The sequence below is a fragment of the Eptatretus burgeri genome, chromosome 16 (genome assembly GCF_056783735.1).
Source record: "Eptatretus burgeri isolate ZD-2024b chromosome 16, Ebu_testis_v1, whole genome shotgun sequence".
Taxonomy (NCBI): Eukaryota; Metazoa; Chordata; class Myxini; order Myxiniformes; family Myxinidae; genus Eptatretus; species Eptatretus burgeri.
The window spans coordinates 4,290,287-4,314,484 of NC_140976.1; the positions used below are offsets into that span (position 1 = coordinate 4,290,287).

General features: G+C 44.7%; 1 protein-coding gene across 2 annotated transcripts; it reads right to left on the minus strand.

Moving 5' to 3' along the window:
• Positions 1-873: 873 nt before the first annotated feature.
• Positions 874-22,916, minus strand: LOC147010348 (uncharacterized). 2 transcript variants are annotated; one of them, XM_085858632.1, is made up of 8 exons: positions 22,840-22,916; positions 13,642-13,727; positions 12,810-12,912; positions 8,833-9,008; positions 4,222-4,388; positions 3,326-3,491; positions 2,560-2,693; positions 874-2,132 (listed from the first exon to the last, which is right to left on the minus strand). In XM_085858632.1, exons 2-8 carry the CDS (start codon positions 13,715-13,717, stop codon positions 1,365-1,367), a joined length of 1,590 nt encoding a protein of 529 aa, XP_085714758.1. In that variant the 5' UTR covers positions 13,718-13,727; positions 22,840-22,916; the 3' UTR covers positions 874-1,364. The 2 variants fall into 2 exon arrangements, with proteins under 2 accessions (XP_085714758.1, XP_085714759.1); XM_085858633.1 differs by having other exon boundaries at positions 13,642-13,765; positions 22,840-22,866.
• Between the last annotated feature and the right edge of the window lie 1,282 nt (positions 22,917-24,198).

Genomic DNA, 24,198 nt, shown 5'->3' on the forward strand with positions numbered 1-24,198 from the left:
ACCTTCAAGCCATCCTACCAGCCCTTACCACATGGTACTAAATAATAATAAAATTAAAAACTTCTTTATTCCAACACATAGTTGGTTCAGGAGTAGAGACGAACAGATCTGACTTTTGAAATCATTAAAAAAAAAAAAAAAATTCTGAATTGTGAGATCAAGTGGGTGTGAGTGTTTAGCTTTTGTTGGTCATGGTAAAATGTGTGTTTTATTTATCGCTCATTTTGGGGACTCAAATGGTATAGTGTCATGTCAAAACTTGATGCGACGGTAGATCTAGTGATGATGTCACGGCCGACATGTTGTTGTTTTTTTTGCAGAACTCTGGCTCCTCAATATTAGGCACGGCGCCACTCGTTAACATGGGCACAAGTTGATAAATGTGCATGAACATGGCAACGACTGATGGACCACACATTTGTTCTTCTGAAGTTTGTGTGTGCAGTTCTACGTAGTTCACAAAACGAGAGCTCAGATCACTTACTGTGGCCACGTTGACCTCAGATGATAATGTGCCTGTGGAATGTGTTTGCAACATGAGGATCCATTCAATACGGTGATGTTGTACAACGGCTCCTCCACTCTGCCGCATTGCGAGATGATGTCGACAGAGGGCCTGAGAAATCGTATGGCTGCCGTTCAGCACAACATGAGCAAGACAACGCTGCGGACATGCAGAGTCATACGATATCCGAGCCTTGGGAAGCAAAAATGACTCCCATCGCAGCACGGCCTGCAGGTGGAAACCTCGCATTTAATTATCGATTGTGTTCGATCATACCCCGCTAATGGTCACAAGATACCTTCTGAAATTGGCCAGATACGGTTAGCACCGCAAGATGAACCGCAAAACAAGCACAAGCTGCACGAACATTCTCCTGAGGGCAAGGCGTTGGTGAGACTTGTTTTTTTATTAAACAAAATATTTCATTTCACGAGGTCTAACACTCCCCGGATGGATTTATATCAGACAATGTGGTCACAGCTTTGGCATGACGCCAATTAAAGCGGCAACGCTCATGTGATTACGTCAGAATCAACGTCGACCTTCAAGGTAAACTGAATGCGGACCTCGTTTACAAAGCCACCACGTAGTTCTGCTTCCATGGGGACAAACTGCGACCAAATTGCTAAAAAATGTATAAGCAAGGGCCAACCTTTGCCTGAGCAATTAAAAAGGTACAAAGATAGTTTCTTTCAGTAATAAATACATTATTTGTACAAATCTGTTTAAAGCAACGAGGTGGTGGCAACACTAGCAAGAACCTTTTGAGGTTCAGTCACACGGCTTGAACGTCAACCACGGGGTCCAAACCCCCGAGCAGAGTCCGTGCCAATGTCCGGTGAGCCAGTCGTCAGGGCTATCACAGCAGAAGCCAACCCGCATCGATGCCCGGCTGGCAAGCGTCTCTTTTGTCATCCCAGGTGCACACCTCGTTACTGCTGGATCGCTCGGCATCCAGTCCCTGCAGGATCACCGTGGACAAAAGGATTCGGTTGAGAGCTGGGGAGGTGGCCGGATCGTCGAGCCGGTGTAATATGTGTTGGGGATATGCAGATGAGTCGGTGTGGAAATCGACACCGGGATCACTCAGGATCTCGGGTGTTGGCTCCAGCTTGGACACGACGACAGGGTCGGCGTTTGAAACCAACAGGTCAACTGATGGAATGATCAGGGAGCCAAGGCAGGGCTCAGAAAGAAGGTTGCTCAAGACCAAGCTGGAGTCACGAATAGAATCGAAGTTTGGATGTGGTGGTTGGTGAAGGTCAGGTTCAGAGGTTTGGTCCGAGTTCAACCCGACGTCTGGTTCCCAAACCTTGTCTGTCAATGTCTGCACAGAGTATGATCCATATCCAGAATCATCTCTTGCAAGGAAATCTTGGTCTTCATTATTATCCATCGTTGATGAAGGATCACAATGGGCATGGTAACCCAGCGAGGACAACACCAAGGTCTGACTTTCAACCACAGACACTCCTTCCTTGTCTCCGTATATCCCACTGGATGGAGGGTTGCCAAGTTTGGCCCTTAAGATCCCGTTAGTCCACCTCGAAGCGTCCCCGTATTCCAAGGAGACCAGCTTATCGATCACCGCTATCTTTGCGTCAGGAAGATCAGGTAACATGTCGAACTATGGAGGGGATGGGAAACAAATGTGGAGTTTTAAACATCCATCACAACTTGTCATGGCCTGGTGATTCCATCTTACCACGTGACTCACTAACGCACATTTTTACAATCGATCGTCAATCCTCGCAACCGCTAGCCTCAGAAATGGGACATTAACAGTATCCTGACAAGACTGGATTCAAATGAAAACTTCTAAAAAAAAAAATCCATTTGGTGCTCCCCTCTGAGCACTTACCTCACGACGCTGTGAACCCAGGGTCAAATTCCATTTTTAGTGTAAAATCATACACCTCCTAAAGTTCTTTGCAATCGACACAAAAGGTACATTGATATCTCCTAATGTCTTGTGCGCACGAAACACACAAACGAGCTCTCCCACGAGTCTCACATCTCCGTTTACAAAACCTGAGTGAACAATGAAAACTCACCAACACCCGTGGGATCTTGAACGTGGGGTCGTACACATATCCATAAGCCATCCTCACCAACAGCATCAGGACGAGTATCAGTAACGCAAGCAGAATGACCAGAACTGTCCATTTGATCAACTCGAATGAGGAAGCTGTTTGGAAAAAAAAAAATAAAGTGAAAACTTATGCAGTTTTGCTCTCGAGTTGGTTTGGTCTGCTTGGGATCCCATCCAAACCCTTGGCTCCTGATGTAGGTGAACCCAGGTTAAAATGACAATACTATACATGTTTGTGCACCGTCTCCTTATATCCTTGTTTAATTCATGTAAAAGTACCGTACAGGCATACACTGACATCCATCCATCCATCCATCCATCCATCCATTGGGACCATACACTGAATCGAGCGTCGGTGATGTCGAAGCAGTCTCCTGGGCTATTGGGCACAATCCTGGACGGGTCTCCACTCCGCCGCAGGATATTCGAATGGCTCAATCATCCCAGCAAGCTGGTACTCGTTTTGCCAGGATGACACTTGCCAGGTACTTGGAAGGATGACAGGCTGAGTCAACCCCACCTGGTATTAATTGAACAGCCAAGCAGGATTTCAACTCAGGACCCCAGGATCCCAAGCCTGCCACCCTAACCATGAAGCCAACACCAGGCATACACCGATATCTCATGTTTATGGCCTCCAATACACACACACACACACACACACACACACACACACACACACACACACACACACACACACACACACACACACCTGTGCTGTTACTGACCTTGACGCAAAGGAATGTAACACTGCGGCTCCGAACGTGGACTGCGGAACGGCGTCACGACGTCGATCGAGCGCATCTTGACGGTGCGCCACAGGCGGACACAATACTCCTTACCGGGCAGCAGTTTGCAGATAACGTACTCCTCGGTGTCAAAATGGCGCACGACCTGTTGGATATACCAAGCAATGGAGGGACACAACGTTTCGTTCACTCCATGCATAGTCAAAGCGAGAAACCTCAAAGTGGTGGAACTTTGCACTCGGACATATTATCCAAAGATGGGTGACTACTCTATCGGTTGAGCTCTCGTAAAAGGTGGTGAGGAGTGACGATCGTGTGATATGTCATTAGCAGCACTCTCCAACAGCAAAGTGGGTTTGTTCATCCAAGTCTTGCCTCAAATCCACACAGGTGACACTGGACAGCAATGCCCTCAACCCAAATTATTTTAAAACCCTGGCTTGCTTTCCTCATCCATCCATCACAGTAACTTGAAAGACTCGCGAGTACCTGAAGTCACCCACATGAGGAAGTAACCACCTGGGGTTAACACAAACTGTCACCTACCTGGCCAATCAAACATTCGTGGGAAGGCTGACGTGAGCAGATACTATGGATAACAGGGGCACAAAGGGCTACGATGGAGCGACGGATGAACAGCTCAACCCCGAGACATGTACCTTATGGTCAGTGTCAAGCCTCTTCTAGTCCAATTACTACTGCCTGGCTTCCCATGCAAATACTATGCCAACAAATGGAGGAGGTGTTTATCTTTACACCACTTATCCTTTGCTTCGTTCGCAACACTGGGTTAATCTGTACAGTTTCCGAACACCACTTATCAGATATGGAAAGTATTGTGACCGCAAACAAAAAACAGCACATAGTGCCCATACCTCGCTTCCATTGTCGTTTCTGTCATTGATGGTGGCACTGTACTTCACTGCCTGCACATATGACCGATTATTGGTTTTACTGTAGAGATGAGGAGGTAAAGGATGGATTGTCATAATGAGCGAGTGTTCGCTCGGTGTGACTTCAAACTTCGGAACACTGAGGGGCACTGCCAGGAATGCAAGGGACAGGGAGGGGAACGTAGAATTGGAAATTAATACAAGCTTATTTTAAACAAACAACAACAACAACAACAACATTAAAAAAATTCTCATTATTTTCATGATTAATCAAAATTATTATGAACGGAAATTCCATCAAAATTAAAATAAAATCGATTGGACGATGGAGGAGAATCAGATGGACATCAACAATCGCTTAACTCGCGTCTACAAAGGGAGCTATAGCTGCACCTCCGAATAGCAGCTAAACTCACCCTGGCTTATAGAATTGGGGCTCAAAGTGGCCCAACTTACGCTGACTCGGAGAAATGTGCTTGAAATTGGATCAACTGCGCTGGACGAGGAGGAGTGCACCTCAAAACGATTTAACTCACCCAGACTACGAATAACTGAGCAACAACGTCGCCCAAATTACCCTGACAATTGAATTGGGGCTTAAAATGGTTTAACCCACCCTATCGAGGAGAATTGGGCCTCACAATGGTTTAACCCACCCTATCGAGGAGAATTGGGCCTCACAATGGTTTAACCCACCCTATCGATGAGAATGGGCCTCAATATGGTTTAACCCACCCTATCGAGGAGAATTGGGCCTCACAATGGTTTAACCCACCCTATCGAGGAGAATTGGGCCTCACAATGGTTTAACCCACCCTATCGATGAGAATGGGCCTGTCCATTCATTGTGAGGATGGGCCTGTCCAGGCTGGAGTTCCTCAAGGTAATGTTCTGGGTCCTGTTATTGTTCTGGTTTTCATCACTGATCTCTCCGACTCTCTGGAAAATCCTCTTTATCTCTTTGCTGATGACTTCTCCCTCTGCCGTACCATCTACTTTCTCAACAATCCTCTTGAAGAAGTCCTTTCATTCAACGTTCTGGATCTCACTATCTGCCATGACCTTTCCTGTGAAAGCCACATTTCTAAGCTGGCCTCCAAAGCCAGTCGCCGATTGGACATCCTCCGTCGTGCAAAGTCCTTCCTTGGCACATCTGAGCTGCTGACCACATACAAACCTTTCATCCACAGCTTCATAGAGTTCTGCTCCCCCCCTCTGGGCTGGTGCTCCTGCCTCTCACCTTCACGCCGTGGAAACCAAGGCATTTAGGATCATTGGCATCTCCTGCGATATGGCTGCGTCTTTGGGTCTCTCACTCTCTCACTGCAGGCAGGTCGGTGGTCTTTCTGTCTTCTCCTGTCTCCTCTCCAGCCTCGATTTCCCGCTCTGTCTGTGATATGTCCCTTCCCCACCCCTCCCCTCATTTCTGCAGGGTGCTCAAGGTCTGGCAGCAACTCCATTCCGTTAAACTACCAAAATCAAGAATCACTGCTCACCTTCACTCATCCATTCCTCTTTTTCCCCACCTTTGGAGCAAACTCCCACACTCTTCAATCCCATTCTTCCCTCCAGGCTTTCAAAACAGCTGTTCACCACCACCTCTTATCTTCCCCCATCCAAAACCACGATCTTTTCTACCCCAAACCCACCTCCTTCGAATTTCCTGAAAGTCCCTGTCGTGTAAGTACTTGAAAGTCCCTGCGGTGTCCATCTTGTTTACCCCGTGTACCCCACCCCATCCCTCTTCCTTCCACAGATTTTCTCATGTCTCTGTTCCCCACTGTTTTTTTACCTTCCCTCTCCCACCCCATCTTGTCTTCTGCTCCCCTTGTTGTGCATTTGTATGTGTTAGCTCTCATTCGAGCTTCGACAGTGTACACAAAAAAAAATAAAAATAAAAAAAACTTGACCACGACCAATCGTCAAGTGTTCGTTTCCTCCCTGGAGCTTTAACCAAAAACCTATGGCTTCCTGTTCAGGAAACTTCATCTCTCAAATGGAAAGCATTTAGCAGTGTTTATTCAAAGGTTACAGCTAAAACTAGAACGGCACGAGGTAGGCTAAACAGTTTACGTTTTGTATCCCGCCGATAGACCGGATCTGCATGCTGACCTCAACAAAAATCTAAAAGGCTTCTTCGCGTTATCGACCCAACCCAGCCACCAAGTTTCGTTCGAATCTGTCCATAACTTTTTGAGATATCGTGCTATACATGTTGTTTTTGGCAGAATCACTTTAAAATGCTCGGATCCAGATCTTCGCCAAAATCAAATCAATTCATCGTCGTTTCAAATCCATCCACAGCTTTATGACATATCCTGCTCATAGACAAACAAACAAGGGTCAAAACATAACCTCCGCCACCGAATACTTCGTAGAAGATCGAGTTTGGCCATAGGAACACAGCTTGCACTGAAAAAAAAAAAGAAGCTCCAACTAGAAACTTATTAGCCACGCCAGGTCAACAAAACCCCTGGATGAGACAATGGCTCAATGATATCATGCAGTCAAACTGTCATGCAGCAATGCAGACAATTGCCGCTGATAAAAATGGCTTTTTACAAGAGCAACTGTCATCATTACTAACATCCATAACGTGGTGAAACAAAATGAAATCCCTTTGTCCTCGAGGATCTGAACAAGGTTAGCAAGGCCGAAGCTCCACAATCAAGAGGACCGAGGACAAGTCGTGTCCAACAGCGTGAAAGCGAAGAATGATTATAGAGCAAGTCACTCGTGTTCACGGAACGTCATCACCATTTATTGTCCGACAGGGAAATGCACACACCTAGTGATATATGCATATTTGGGATTTGATAACTAATTATGTGGGCTGGTTGCTTCATAACTGATGAGGCGGTGTCTTCGTAGGAAAAGGCCGGAATTTAGACCAGGTTTAAGGCACTGTACCCAACAGCATACCTTTCTGAAAGGAATCGCCATGGGGGTCTAATGCCCACATAACGAATGCCAACAGAAGGGACTGATGCCTTGGCATTCCCTCTGAAGTATGGCATTCTCGGTGATTTAATGCCCTACCTGAGAAGCACCAGTCAGACAGTTTGGAGTCAGGTATGGAACACTTGGATTAGTTAAGAGTGCGCTACCTCTGTGCAATCCTGTGAGGACGCCCGAGGATGAGAGTTCATCTCGAGGAGCCATCTTACGTCAGTCTCCCCCGCTCCAAACAAAATGAAAACGAGAAAGATGTCATGCATGGCACGATACTTGCAAAATCCATAAAACAAAATTTCACTTTAAAAAAAAAATAATTGGTGGTTGAATTCATTGACAAAAATACACAAATCCTCTTCAGACATGGAGTCAATCGGATGAAAATAGACGACTTTAGAAATCCGGCCTATGCTGGCATTTTGAACGATGTTGACCTCAAAAAAACAATTGGCTGGTTGAATTCAGTGACATGAAATATAAATCCTCCTCAAATTTCAAGTCAATCGGATGACAACCGACAATCTTAGAAAGTCGGCCAATGTTGACCTTTTGGCCCATGATGACCTCAAAAATAATAAGTGGTTGAATTAAATGACCAGATATGCAAATCCTCTTAAAATTTCAAGTAAATTTGATTTTTAAAAAAATTGAGGATTTTCGAAATTTGACAAAGTTGTTGACCTTTTGACCTCAAAAAACAACAGGCTTCTTGCTCACGATGAACTCGACCATGTGGTGAAGTTTCGTGAAGATCAGTTTAAAAATTGTGACCTGCAGACGATAAACATAAAGACAGACAGACAGACAGACAGACCAACGCATGCAACGAACCAATATGCTCGAAAAATGTTCGATTTTCACAAGTAATAATAACCAACGTCTGATGTACGACGTAAACGGTGTGTCCGATCAATTGCCACTGGAAGATAAAAGTGTAAAGTCAAATGTATTTCCCCAAACATGTTCGAATTGGATGTGCGACGATGTCTCCCCCATGGAAAATAACATGGACTCCATTTTCATTTTTCCCCTTTGATGACATCGTGAACGACACGGGCAATCTTTGGAGGGCATTTTTTTTTTCACAGAATCTCAGATTTACATCAGAGAATGATACAGTTATTATATCCCATGGTGCAATTTGACGAGACATTCAGATGGAGGTCACGGTGGCCCTTTAAACCAGGTGTGCCGCCCCGTTAGGCTCAACTCCTTTGAAGTACTACCTTCCACACCCATGAGCCTACAAGCCGCCAACGGCATTTCTGGGAATGCTTCAATTGCAGAAATGCCACTGAGAAGCAAGAAGTGTTGTGGTGTTGTTGCGGGACCATCCAGATCACGCATCGCCTGGGTCTCGAGATCACGTGGTCTCGTGCACCTTCCCTATATTTCTCAAATCGGGACCAGTCATCTCACACTTGTTTTCAGGATGTAGAAATACCTCCAGAGGAAGTTCATTTATAATTAACGTCCCAGGCATGCAATTAAGTTTTCTTTTTTTTTTAAATTATCAAACAAACATTTCACCAAATACGTCATGAGCGATGCCTGAGCGTGAGCTCACACTTCAGCAGCACCTGCGCTAATCGCCCGTCTTGATGTTGAGAGGGTACCTAACCGGCCTTTCAATCTCACCTTTGGATGGGTCAAGATAGGGAGATATCAAGGAGGCATTGGAGGAATTCTTCGCATGGATTATCCCATAATAATCATCCGTCACCATCACGTGCTCCGAGATGTTGCAGCACGTCATGCCAGGATGGCCGCATTCCCGCAGGTTCATCAAACAATCTTTACAATAAGAGTCGATCCTGCAGAAGAGTCCAATGGATTAGATGCACCGAAGCATTTGATGAATGTTAAAATAATCACTCTCCGATGCAACGAATAATGCCATTAATAAACACTTTGTACAAGTCTAAACCTTTGGACGGATAATGAATATTTCATTAGGTTGGAGGATAATTACATTTGATATTTTCCGACGCTAACAATCCATCTATTCCCTTCCAATCCACGACAGATGCTCCGTGATGTTTTACTTTGACACACTTGCTCAAAGATGCATTTATATTATAATTGTTAGCTGCTCAAAGGAATGATGGGACACTTTAGAATTTTCTTTAATCTGGGTGTAATTGACTTGCAGCCAACATACTGTATTTCTCTACATACCATTTCGGAATACCCCAATATGCATTGTAAATATCCAAATGTCCTCAATAAACAAACGTGTACATATGTACTTATTAATTCCCCAAATGCTCTAATTAACATAGCAGTACTCTTATTATAACATCCTAATATCATTATTAAACGTGCCTGGGTCCCGATTAAACATCCCACTGATGAAGGTCAGGAGGCCAGAAATGCGTCCATGGATTGATTACCGTCCAAGTGATTGGTTGAAATTGCTAAAAACGTTGACAGGTTGACCTGCAGGCAGCAGTGCCGCAACCGACGCTCTATGTCTCTGCTTGTTTGCAGTGGGTGGGTCTGTGTCTCACAGGTTCGGCTCACTGCAGACTGCAGACCAAGCTGAAAATGCCTTTATAACAGTTTATTTAAAATAAAAAAGTGTGTGTGTGTGTGTGTGTGTGTGTGTGTGTGTGTGTGTGTGTGTGTGTGTGTGTGTGTGTGTGTGTGTGTGTGTGTGTGTGTGTGTGTAGGAGGAGGAGGTAATAAAGTTTCTTTTTTGGAATTACAAATCGCTATCAATAATAATAATACATTTCACACAAAATTATTTAATAAACGAGATGCCTTTACATTCCACATTGTACGAATGCCTTTCTTAAACAGCAATGTTCCCAAGAAGTTATTCTGTGGTCCAGTTACATGTGAAACTCGAACTGTACTCGGTAGAGCGCATTCCTCTACCAGGTTGAGAACAATTTATGTTTTGTATCCCACCAATAGGCCGGATCAGCTGACCCGAACCAAAAATCGAATCGGTTTGTTCTCGTCACCGTACCAACTCGTCCGCCAAGTTTTGTGATCATCCATCCACAACATTGACATATTGCACTATATATCGTTTTTGGTCCCATCTTTCAATGGTTAACAATCACTTATAAAAATTAAAAACTTCTCTTATCCAGATTCAGATCTTAACCAAAATCTAATTAATTCATCCTTGTCACACACCTAACCTGTCCAACAAGTTTTGTCTCAATCCGTTCATAACATTTTGAGACGTGCTACACAGACAGACAGACAGACAGACAGACAGACGGGGGTGAGAACATAACCTCCGTCCACTTTTGCGAGCAGAGGTCATAATTAAGACCGTGAGAGCAACCACACGCAGCACTGAACTTGTCGATAGGTTAAAACAACTCGTCAAACGGTTACTAACACAGGGAGCTGCAGTTAGCAGATTAAAACAAGTTTTCCTTAAGATCATAAAACGACACCAAATAGAATTCATGAAAAACAATATGAATAGTAATAATAAAAATATCATTCATGAGATATTAATATAAATACATTGTTTAATATATATATATATATATATATATATATATATATATATATATATATACATATTACTTAAACCATTTCATTGGTTGCTAGGAGACAGTGTAGGCCATTTTTACAGCCATTTTTCCCTGCTGTGCAAGGGTTGGGCTTTTTCGTGAGGCAATGTTTTATGGCCGGATGCCCTTCCTGACACCAACCCTGGTCGCCTCTTACGACACACAGGGATATGGTACACCTATTCTAACCGGGGCATACACCGGGACCAGTACACCGGTACTCATTTCGCCGACCTCGGAAGGATGACAGGCTGAGTCAACCCCCTGGTGTTAATTCAGCAGCCAACGGGGCTTGAACTCAGGACCCTGGGATCCCAAGCCACCACCCTAACCACTAAGCCAACACCAGGCTAGGAGACAGTGTAGCATGTAGAAAAATCCGTTATAATCACCGTTTGAATATTTCAATAACAATTTGATCCAGAGGTGAGTGGGGTCGTCATGATGGTTGGTCTCTCTTTCGAGTGCAGCCTTATGGTTGCTGGTTGCATCATTGGTTAGGGACATTCAGCGGCCAACGAGGCTCGAACTCAGGACCCTAGGATCCCAAGTCAGCCACCCGAACCGCTAAGCCAACACCAGGCGTGCTGGTTGGTGGACATGTTATATTTAAGGTAAGATGTGCACGATTTGATATATTGTCATATAATGGAATGTGTGATGGGAGATGTAACTTTGTGATAACACATTAACTCCTCCACCGAGTAAAGTCTGTTTAGTGATGTTGCATTGACGGGTTGACTGACTGGACGCAACTGAGGTTATGGATCTTCTGATGTGGATCCGTGACCAAGGTTGTGGATCCACCGTCTGGAGAGGTTCTGGGCTGAAAACGTCAAAACCTCGAGGAAGAACGGTGCCCAGCTGATCCGTGCGGTCGAAAAAAAAACATTCAATCGCTTACGGGTGAGCGTTCTTACTTGGGTAAGGAAGCGATGTTTTGAGGTTCACAATTTAAATAAAGTTGAATCGAGGATGTGATGAAATTAACATCATTTACAACAATCCTTATTGGGAGGAGGAGGAGGAGGAGGAGGGATGAGGACTTCAATAAGACAGGAGTTGAGGACTCAAAGTTTCCTTTTACTTGACGTGGACTTTCCACTCTTCCCTGCCATTATGCTGACAAAAGACATTCCTATCAAACTCCTTAAATATTCCATACTCTATTGGAAACCAACGACCTCACAACAGCCTGGTGGAACCGGGTTATATTATATTTTTTGGAATAGCCAATACTACAATTATTGTTAAAAAGTGTGTGTGCGTGTGTGTGCGTGTGCGTTAGAATTATTAGAAACAAAAATAAAAAAAATAAAATAAAAAGACGAGATGCGTATTTGTGTGTGTGTGTACAATGTTTCTTTATTTAAGTTATAACCCATTGTTCTTACGAATTATTTCAATGTACATCGTAAATACCCGAATGTGCTGATTGACCCTCACAATGCTCTTATGAACATCCGAGCACTGTCACGTGACATCCTAATACTTCGATCGTAACAAAGCTTTCAGGATGTACGCTCCAAGATACGGCTGGAAGAACGAGGACAGAACTATCGCTTTGGAACAGCAAGTTCAAAACGGTCGTGTCAAATGGTCATCATGAACCTGCGAGATTGAGCGCACGAATGTGAAACCCTTCACATATTACATAATACGTGAATCACAATACCCTGATAAAATATCCCAATACCCTCGTGAGTACCCCCGTTGGTTTTCCTGCCAAAGTGGATTTCCCTCCAAAACTGCTGCAGATCACTAATCAATCAATCAGTCACTTATATCTAGAAAATAAATAAATAAATGGGATCATTTATAACATGTATGAAACATACCACATGGTAAGGTTCAAGTCCAGCAAATTAGGCCTCAGTGAGACCGTGAGTAAAATGTACTCCGAGTAAATGTGACATGAAACTGTGTCTGGAGGATGAAAGGTCCATTTTTCTCACGTAAAAGACAAACTGGATGGATACGTGACAACCCCGACCCCCTTTTCTTTGTCCCTACACCCAAAAAGGATGAGCGAGCAATGGACACACACGGAGACCGTCATGGTGTGTTCCTTACGACTTCAGTTGTACTTCGTATCCGCTCTCGCTGCTCCCAGGCTTCCAGCAGAGCTTGAAGTTGAAATCGAATTTCTCAAACCACACGCGATCATTCGATTGTCCTAAGCAGGAGAAACACGACAAAGTGTAATGTGGATGCTTCAAACGACGGACCGACCGCCCCAAAAAGTAGCACCGGATTTAGATGTTATGAATGAGGTGTTCATCGAGCACAATTCGAGTTTGTCACACGAGTGACAAAGGAAAATGGAACCTTCGCCGTGGAACAGACTTGGCCATTCAACCGCATAGATCCGCCCAGCACCCTCCGACCGACCTGGGGGAATTTCCCAGAACTCAGCCCACCTTTAACAGTAAATCAATGCAATGTTTGGACATGCTTGTTTGCTTGCTTAAAGCTTCAAATATTTATTGTAATACCCTCAGCTTGTCACGTTGCCGGGGCTTGCTGGGGTGGGACGCGGACTACGGGCTGTCGAGTACAAATCTCCAGAGAAAACTGAAGTTTTTTGGTTTTAAACACATTTCCCAAAATTCCACGAGATAAGGCTACTTGCCCTCAGACCACTTACAAGATCCCCACCGATAAATGTGACATCACACATGAAGGTAAGTCGGCGCACCATCTGGGATGGAGCCATGGTAGGCCCAAGGTAGACCCCACACCCACACTCAATGGCATCTCATGCAATGCAATTCCCATGGGATTTCCTACCAGACCAAAACCCCACTATTCGCCACCAAATTCCCATGTGGGTTTGTGGGACATATGCGTAAGTGGAGGAGGGTTTATTTATATGTTTTGGTTGTCATGATGACGTCAATCTTACCTTCATTGTTGCAGTTGCAGTTGCCTGTTGAAAACACTCCCGGCAGCTGCAGCAGCAAGGAAAGCATCCACAGCATCGTCGGATAGCTGCGTTGGTGAGGATTATGGGACGGCACAGGGTCATCCTAAATTAATGCAACACACCAAACGAATGAACAATTACTATGAGAGCCAAAATAAATACAGGACTATACCTACCAACGGATCACTCGTTCTGTCAATATCACATCACCTTTCACACATTTTCCAGCAAACTGGTGTCACCTTACACCTGGGATAAATTGGCCAAATGGACCATTCCAGAAGTAAACATGGTGCACACTGAAGGAGGCCTGCTCTGCTTGTGCAATATATCCCCGAGGACCCATTCGGAGCGAGTCTCCACCAATATACGATGCTCAGATTGTGGTGTTTGGAGTGAAACCTGATGAGATCACCTGCCTTACTCATCACCAAGCACGTAGAAGTTTGAAGTTTTATGAATGGAACACATGAGTCGCCTTGGTACCAGAATGACCTCAAGAAATAACAAGACGAATGCCAACAAGAGTGTCGTACTGGCAAAGAGAGCTGGAAATCTCGGAACAGAATTTCAAAATGTGTTGAAGGGACACCTACACATTGTCATGAACAATGGGGTGAGGGGAGAGCATCGTAGTATTTACAAAACTTGTATTTAAGATTTATCAATTTCAGTGACAACAGCTTTGCCGTGCTGTTCCAGTGTGGAAGTCCAACACATCCATATATCTGTCTTTGTCCACTTGTCCGTTCAACTCCTTCAGAGTAGAATTGTAAATATATATATATATATATATATATATATATATATATATATATATATATATATATATATATATATATATATTGTTGCGGGCCGGGGGTCGGTGGCGAGAACGACCACTAGGTGGGGAAAGCTACGTCGTCTCCACCAGACTCCCCGGAATTGTAAGCAGTCGCTTGGATAACTCCACGAGCCGGCGGGTCGTTTAACCGACCGTGGTCACCAATATCTCAACCGTGTAGTGTAGGGTTATTTTGTCTCGATCCAATGTACCGAGGTAACCATGCGGTCTCGGCTACCGGGGATCCACGCCCTCGGAACGCCTGGCCGAACCGGATTCACTCTACCGGCAGCGGTAAAATTACACCTACCGACTACCACTCTGCCACCCACCTTTCCGGCTCGGATGCAGTCGAGCAGGCCTGCCCAGGACGTGCCGGCTACAATTTTCCGATTACCGGGGATAAAACCCCGCCGAAACTCAGACCCGAACCATGCTGGACCAATTCAACAAAGGACGGAAACGAACTGGGGACATTTCTAAAGCGAACTGGGGAGATTTCTACAATTGTTTATTTACAATAAAAAGAAAAAGACACAAGGCAAGACTTATCGCGAATATACAAGAAATATTTACAATGATCCAAAAACACTTATTCAGTTCTACTTACAAGACGGGCACACACGCAGACACACACAAATGACAATAAACCCAGAGTTCTTTATTGGACCCTCGCAGCCGAGGAGAGAGACGAGCGGGGGGTCAGAGCCCAGCTGGGTACCTGACCGTAGGAGGAAGGGGGTGCTCCGTGGTGCGGCACCTGACAATGGTCTTTGGTTTGGTCCCCAGTCGCACGTGTAGAACTCGTGGTTCGTGGCGGAGCTCGGGTGGTGAATAGCGGGGTCCACGGAGGGGGGTCAGGGTCGCTCTTTCCTTTCCTTGTAGAGGGCCAGCAGAGACACGTTCGCCACCTTCGTGACCTTCTGTTCAACCCTCCACTTCAAAAAGAACTGCACGCTCAACAACAACCCTCAGAGCCTGATTCAAAACCTTGTCAGAAACCCGTGGAGAACTTCCTCCAAGACCCCTCTTCCTCACTCGACTCTCAACCACCACAACCGTCAAAAACCTCAAAACAACCTTCGTAACAACCTCCTTCCTCAGAGAGTCCTCGGGAATTTATGGACCTTCCTCAACGGGGCGGGGCTTGCTCGAACAGATGTCACTCCCCGCCCTGAGTGGACAGGCTACTATGGGTTCGCCCTTTCTGGGCAGGGTTTCGGCCCCTGTCGGGAAACCCCACCCACTCTTCCACGCGGGTTCGTACTTGTCCAGCAACAGTATCAATGTTGCAAAGGTCGTCGTAAAATAGTTACAACGTTTGTGGAAGCCGAGAAACTGGAACCGCGAGATCCCGCCTCGCCACGTCAGGGTGTGAGAAGGCAGCCGGTTGGCGGTGGATCGTGACTGGGGATGGGATGGTTGTTAGATGTAATAACCTAACTAAAAGAAATCGCAACACACGCCTTTGATTCTCCCACTAGACAAAAGGAAGGGGATCTGACTACGCACATACTTAACAACATAACTGACTTTTGGGACATCTGTATGTTGAATGCAAATGGTTTCCAGATCCGTAACAATATATATATATATATATATATATATATATATATATATATATATATATATATATATATATATCTGTTTGTGTGGATCGGTTCGCAACGCTCGCCTCTCCACACATCGTTGGAGATATTTACATTACAGATTTACACCAATCATCAAACAAACATTTCGTTTCTCCAAATATTTGTAATGTTGGTGATATTATATTTATTTGCAACATAAAGAGGTCCAAGTGGTCTGAATGATCAAGGGTCTAAGCTCTCTTATCTGTATGAAGAGTGGAAGGGGTCTAAAGGGTCTTTTGGGTCCTCAGGGTCTTTGTACCGCCGCATAACCACCACGTACTAAAAACACCACACCGCCACCTAACCACCACGTACTAAAAACACCACAACCCCGCATAACCACCACGTACTAAAAACACCACACCTCCGCATAACCACCGTGTACTAAAAACACCTCATCGCCATGTAACCGCGACGTATGAAAACAGCTCACCACCATGTCATTCAAAACACCTCTCCACGACATTATTGACAAGAAAAAGAGCAATCAGAGATTGCAGACCCTCACCAGGACTTGTTTTGTGTGTTATTTGTGTAGTTTTGTTATGAAATTAATAAGAGACATAACTAAAACTTCCACTTTTTAACTGCTGGCAGTGATGACCGGGTTCAAAGACGTCCTGCTCTGATCGGACACCTGACCCTGACCCATGACGTTTTTGGATCGCCGAAATAGGTGACCCTTATTGTCAGTAATTCTGTCTGTTTGTTTGGATGTTTGTTCGTTTGTCATCAGCATAATTGGTAGTAAACGTGGGTAGATTTTGACCAAACTCGAATGGTAGGTACATCTTATGACCTCGTGCTTTGGAAATTATGATGGTTGCTAGGGTCGCTTTGGTTCTCTAGCAACAACCGAAAAACCTTCAAAATCGGTACCGTTCATGCGAAATCAATTCCAAAAGCCATTATCCCACGTAGGGTTATGAAATTTGGCACGAATGATCTACAGGTGATGCTCTATCAAATATATTCGGGTTTTTGTGATATAGGGAATACTTTACCCGCAGCGCCCCCTACAATTAGGGTATGCGTGAAAATTGGCGAAAATTGAAGGCCCCCTAGCAACCAGGTAAGTGCATCGATACGAATGAAACTTTGCAGGTTCATGGTACTCAATGAGTACTACAACTTTGCCTCAGGACATATTGACCAATTTCGCTTAGGTCAGGGGTCAAAGGTCAATTAGTGCAAAAATCGATAATATGCGAGAGCTGGAGGTGCCTTTGCGCCAAATGCTACTCCTCCTAGGGTTATGGTCGGATGGTCATGAAAATTCACAGTAATCGTCTGAATACATTGTGCACAAACGATCGAGCCGGATTTTCGATTTAGATCTTTGTTCACCCACAGCACCCCTTCGAACTTTGGGGATTTCCGATTTCAAACCGCATTTTTGGTACTTTTCATTCAAATGGATACCGAGTAGTTATCAGTTGATGGAACTGGATGAGATTTGATATGCATAATATTAAGGTGATTCCCTATCCGCTATATGACATCCATTTTGCTCTATATCTTATAGTTTCCATGCTCGGCGACCCATCGCTGCCTACCAGCTTGTCTTATTATTATTCATTATTCAATCGAATTCAAAATGAGATTAAAATAAATGAAATTCAATTAAAATGGAAGATCAAATAGGTACAAGTCCTGCATTGGAGTAAACAGAAGGAACCAGAGCAAGCAAAAAGCAAAGATGAAGTCATCAAGGGGAACCTGGATAGGATTCACATTTCAGCTCCGACTCCACTACCCTCCAACCTATCCAGGTCCAGCCAAGTGATCCTTATTAAAAAAAAAATTAATAAAAATCTAAAAAAAAACAAAAAGAGCCCAAATCAAAAAAATTAATAATTCTGTCTTCCAGACCATGCATCCGATGAAGTTGAAATTTAAAACATAGATTCATATATTACTTCATATTTTCTTCAATCCAATATGGCTGCCAAACCAAGTGACCTATCATTTATTCCTGAACAAACTTGTACACCCATGGCTTGGGGAACATTTGGGCGAAGTTTCCCCTCAATAACATCACGTGTTTGAACCTTTTGTTCCTCGTGGATAGGCGGTCGTACGTGTAAAGTTTCACCTCGATCTGTTCAGCCACTTCAAAGATGTTTGAAGGTTATTTTTTCAAAGCAACATGGCTGCTGAATCATATGACCGATGATGTCATCAAAAAATTTTTTCTGTGGACAATTTTATCCCTCGATGTCCTTCAGAAATTTTTACACCGATCAGATGGAGGAATTCCACATAGAAATTATGATGTCATTTCGAAGGCACCTACGACATCATCAAAAAAAAAAATCACTCACTCCCCATGAGGAGTACTTGCCATGGTGTGAAGTTTCAATTTTTTCCTTTGTACAGTTTCAGAGATAGAGGTCCAAAGTTTTCCCGTTTTTCCAACATGGCTGCCACACCACGTGACTGATGACATCATAATTATGATTTAAACATTCTACACGCGTCGTCGCAACTATGGTGAAAATGTTTTCTCAATCTGACAAGCGGTTGCGGTGAAAAACACGAAAGTTCTGTGCAGACAAACAAACAAACTGACAGACAGACAAACAAACAAACAAACAAACAAACCGAAACACAACACGCTCTCCTTCGGCGGGGGTAAAAATACCTCACTGGACCGAACCACCGTGCACCACATGTCGCTATAGCGACAGGCTTGTTTATTAACGGAGGACAAGTCCGTGAGTTGCCGTGCCGTCATGATTTACCCCAATCAGAATTCAAACATTGATTTTGCAAATTAATCTGTAATATTCATGAGATTACATTTTTATATGCAATTTCAGTTTAAGATTCAAGTATAAAAAAAAATTCCCCAAGGACGTAGAGACGGGAGAGCAGAAGTATGGTACGATTTCACAAAAGTTTGAGGGAGTCGTTCAGTGACAACACATGACACACTGCGCGCGCACACACACACACACACACACACACACACACACACACACACACACACACACACACACACACACACACACACACACACACACACACACACACACACACACACACACACACACACACCTGCAGGATGGCCTAGGCCCGAGGAGGTACACACACTCACTTCCAAGCTGCCGAGCCAGGGCTTGAATACAGACAGAGCTATAAACTACCATCCCGGTGTTTCACAGGCAGGGCGATTCATCAATGTGTGTGCCGTCCCTCTGATGGACGTTACAATGGGCGAGAGGTCTGCCGACATGACCTGGTGGACGTTAAAGACCCCATGGTGTCCATTGCGAAGAGTAGGTGAGCTTTCGGCAGTAAACAAATTACAAATTCCTTCGCCATCTACTGCTGGGAAGGCGATGGCAAACCACCCAGTATAACCCTTGCTAAGAAACCGACCAGGCAGCACCGTCGCTCTGTAACAGCACAAGGTACATCAGAATCAGAAAATACACGAAGCAACCTGCAAGAGCATATAATTATTTGTTTAAATCCAGACTCTTTGGCACATCCGAGAGGAGTGGGACCAATCAGAGACACCCACAACAGATCATCTGGGCACCATGAAAAGGGTGAGCTGTGAAAAAGAAGTTGAGCTTAAAAGTTTCTGTTCTCAGACATTTACGGAGCTTGGCCACGGATGTGAATACAAACATGGTGATGATGTCACAGCTACCACAAGGCCATATAAACGGGGGCCCATCAGAGTTGAATCCCATTGGCTGCATCAGCGGTGACCAAGTAGACAATGCCACCGATGGCTTTTTGGTGGAAGAGCGAATGAGAAGTCTCACTGAACAGCAAAGAGCATGATGAACAGTGCGCCACATAAACCGTAGCATCGGAGTGGGTGATCCCCTTGGTTTCGCTGGTACTCCAGGCTGTGAGGCCTAGTGGATGTGCCTTCGGCTGCGCCAGTCCTCCGGGAAGCCGAAGTGCTGCCGTACTCCCGAGTGACTTCAATGGCCACAAACTTATTGCCAGATCTCATCACCTGCCCAACTGGACTCCAAGCAAACCGAGAACGAAAATGCACAACTTCGCTTCGAGAGTCTCTTTCATCAGTTGGCATGCTAATCCCTCATCGTGCTGCAAACGGAATCCATCCTCTTCACTTCTTTCTCCACGTTTCTTGCATTTAATTTTTATACGATTTACTATCCATATCGATTTTTAAAAAGCTGCACCATCAAAAACATTTAAAATACTCTTATATTCAACGAACCCATGTTCGCCGAACGGTGATGTTCACTGTGTAGATGATGTAAGTTAACCGGGAGAGTTTGCCTCGGAGTTTCAGGCTCGATGCGAGTCGCAGGATACGGATCCTCGGTTTACTCTGTGCGATTGAGATCCGTTGAACATTGGGATTGAAATTCCTTAATGCCGTCGTTTTGATTCCACGTGCTTCCTTAGAGTCCTTTTTTTGTTGCATACCAAAGCTCGGCTCACGGACGAGTGAGGACATGAAGGGTAAAATGGCAACGTACTGACAATGGGCCCACAGTTGGACACACACACACACAAGAGAAGAGGAGAAGGAGGATGGGAGGAAACACAGGAACCTGCAGACAAGAGGGCTGGATTAGGTGGAGTTAATGGGGGTAGAAAATATCATTGGTAGAGATGAGGGATGACATGAGATTATGGTGCAGCACTTGCTTGAAGTCCTAGAGGGAAGAGAATGATTGGACCACCTCCTGAAGGAAGCTCCAAAAACAGAAGAAAAGAGTGGAGATATGTGGAGAGCCTGGATTTTTGGAGATTGACCAGGAGGGGGGGAGGGGTTAGGCGGCTGAAAGAGCAGAGGGAGCTAGACTAGAGAAGAGGTGGTAAAAATCAGAACCACACTGACCTGTCTGCAATCTGGGAGTAACAAAGAGGGAGCATCGGCCTCATCGTGGAAGATTTCAATGAGAGAGATAGAGATAGAGGATGCTGGGGTGCCAGCCCATAAGGGAGAGCAGAACTCCATTGAGCTATAGACAAAGAACAGCCTGGTAGACTGTGAATAGTTCTGACTTTAAGAAAAGACTTGGATTGGTGGAGGATTCTCAAGCCAACTTTGCAATATGGTCCGTCCAGGAGAGATCATGGCCTAGGCCAAGAGACTAAACCTCTTTCATTGGCAGATGATCATGGAAATAAAAGTAAACTTTTTGTATTTATACATGTTGTTCAAGTTTATAGATTTAGCAAATAACAAATGTGGCTTTTTTAGATTTAGTAAAACCGATTTAGCCCTTTAACCCGAGAACTTGCGCACGTCATGCACGTGTTAAAGCTTATTCAGGTTGAATGATCGAGGTCATCGAGGAGGCACAACTGCTTTGAAGTGCACATCACATACTACTGCTCGAGCTGTCAATCAGACGATGCGAGGAGTGGAAAGCCCCTCCGCCAAGCTCATCACAACACTATGCTATACAAATGGAAGGATGAACTGATTAAAAAAAAAAAGAAGGCTGATTGAGAGAAATGATAAGAGAGAGGGGAGAAGGGAAAGTTAGGAAGTTGGGAAAGAAAGGGGAGAAAAAGAGGAAGGAAGATGGGTGCGTGCGGTGGGAGTAAGGGGTGGGGTGGGAACGAGTAATGTATGGAATATAATGTATGGAAGGGGGAAAGTGGATGAAAATGTCATCGTTTTGGGGATTTCATATGTTGGTTCGAAACTGCCATGTTAAACCAGAGATTGCTCCGATCGAGGGATTTGGGGAGGATGATTTGAGGGAACGTGAGAGGGGTCCAGGAGATTCAAGGAGAATGATGATGTAAGGGGGGGAAAAAAAATAATACAAAAGAATGTGAAGGATTGAATCGGTAAGAGATGGAGGGAAAGTCCAGAGAAGGAAGAAACAGGGGTAAATGGGGTAAAGGGGGGGGCAGGATTAGAAGGCGAAAGGGGATATCAGGAGTCGTGGGGTGAGAAAAGTTTGAAAGTGGAGGGAGGGTAAGGAAGTGTTTCAAAATGAGAAAGGTCAGCGGGTGGGAGCAGAAGGGTTAAGAGAAGAAAGTGGAAGTGGGGTGAGGAGTGATGATGATGTTGGGGTTGTCATGTGACTTCACCAAATTACCTTGAAACATCCCATTGGCCAAAGGATGAGGATGTTATGATAAATACCAACCTGCTTTGGGTGGCCAAAATAAACGGATTAATTAAAAAAAAAAAATAAGAGAGACCTCCTGGAAGAGACTACAAGGAAATTAAATCAGGAAAAGGTGAAAAGGTGAACAGAAATGGTTTGGAACCTTTCTAGGAATCAGGATGGATATAAATAAACATATCACACTGGATATGGGATTCGAACCTGGGATCACCAATATTGGGACTCGGGAATCAGGTATAACGATGTGAACAATGAACAGGTTAAACCCCACCTGGTCAATGTGGGATTCTAAAAACTACCTGTAATCCTTAAACACAGGTATAAATAATAACAGGTACAACCGACTTCGTCGGAGAAGGAAACAGGTATTTCGAGGGTCACGAGGCTGTCAAAAACGATCGGTTTTTTTTTTTAATAAACTGAAGGTTTACAAAGGTTGGACCTTGGACTAGTAGTCGTAGTCCTGGGAACAAAGGTGAACCCTCTCCTTGTGTTCGTTTTTTACCTTACCTTGCATTCCGGGGCGGTGAGCACACCTTTGTGAAACCTTCAAGCGATTAAAACCCGATTCCACACGTTTCGGACAACGATGTAAAGTATAAACGAACGTATTCACGGGATAACTTACCGGAATCACAAAGCGCGGACTCCAAGGCTCCTTTGGTGATTCCCTGCCCGACTGCACGGATTGTTGTTTGGGGGGGAAATGAACGATGACGCTCCGTGAGTGGGCGGAGTCTATGAGGAAGTGGGCGGAGTCTATGAGGAAGTGGGCGGAGCGTCGGCACGCGCGCGACTCGATCGTTCCGAGGTTCTTTCAGTTCACGAGCAGGAACTTTCCTCCCACAGCAGGAATTCAACATCACGTGCTTCGCGCCTCGTGCACACCTCCGCTGTGGTTCTCAAAGATTTAGCGATGAGGGTTAGGGGGGTGAAAGAAGGAGGAATAAACAGCCTGGGGGAGGGGGGGGGGTTCCCCAAGACCGAGATACTTCAACTTTGGGACATGACACTTACAATTGGCAATCATGTCGTTTGTAAGTTTCGTGTTGAGTAACACGTGACCGCAGTTGGTGTTCTCGTAATTGTTAAAAAAAAAAATTTCAAACATTTTCCACGAGTAAAAACCCGCCGATCATCGCCCACGGAGCTTTCACACGACCGGTCCAGTTCGAGATGACTCGGACTTGAAGACCTCTGTCCACACAACTTCACTGAGCTTGGACAGGTTTGTACAGAAGAATGGACAAATATAGTCCGATCAAGGTGTGCCAAGCTGGTGGAGACCGATCCCGACAGACTCACAGCTGTAATTACTGTCAAAGGTGATTCCACCAAGTGTTGACTCAAGGGGTGGGGGAGGGTGGACACCGATCCAACCAAGATATTCGAGTTTTGTATTCTTAATTAATTTTCTGACATTTGTGGAATTTGTTTTTCATTTTAAAGTTGTGGGTTATGATGTGTAAAAAAAAAAAATAAATAAAGTGTGAAAAGTCTGATTTAATGGAATTTCATTCCAGGTTATGAGGGCAACAAAAGATGAAAATGTTGAAAGAGGGGATGTACACTTTCTATAAGCACTGCAGATCTCTATAAAAGCACGGTGGAGTCCCATGTAAGCCAGTTGGAATTCCATATAAGCACGGTGGAGTTCCATGTAAGCACGGTGGAGTTCCATGTAAGCACGGTGGATTTCCATGTAAGCACGGTGGATTTCCATGTAAGCACGGTGGATTTCCATGTAAGCACGGTGGAGTTCCATGTAAGCACGGTGAAGTTCCATGTAAGCACGGTGAAGTTCCATGTAAGCACGGTGCAGTTCCATCGAAGCACGGTGCAGTTCCATCGAAGCACGGTGGAGTTCCATGTAAGCACGGTGGAGTTCCATGTAAGCACGGTGGAGTTCCATGTAAGCACGGTAGAGTTCCATGTAAGCACGGTGCAGTTCCATCGAAGCACGGTGGAGTTCCATGTAAGCACGGTG

Coding starts and splice junctions, on each gene's coding strand:
- LOC147010348 (XM_085858632.1), bottom strand. CDS start 13,717: ATGCTGTGGATGCTTTCCTTGCTGCTGCAGCTGCCGGGAGTGTTTTCA. Junction 9,009..12,809: donor TACGAAGTACAACTGAAGTC/GTAAGGAACACA, acceptor ACTCTTCTGCAG/GATCGACTCTTATTGTAAAG. Junction 4,389..8,832: donor CTATCTTGACCCATCCAAAG/GTGAGATTGAAA, acceptor CATTCCTGGCAG/TGCCCCTCAGTGTTCCGAAG.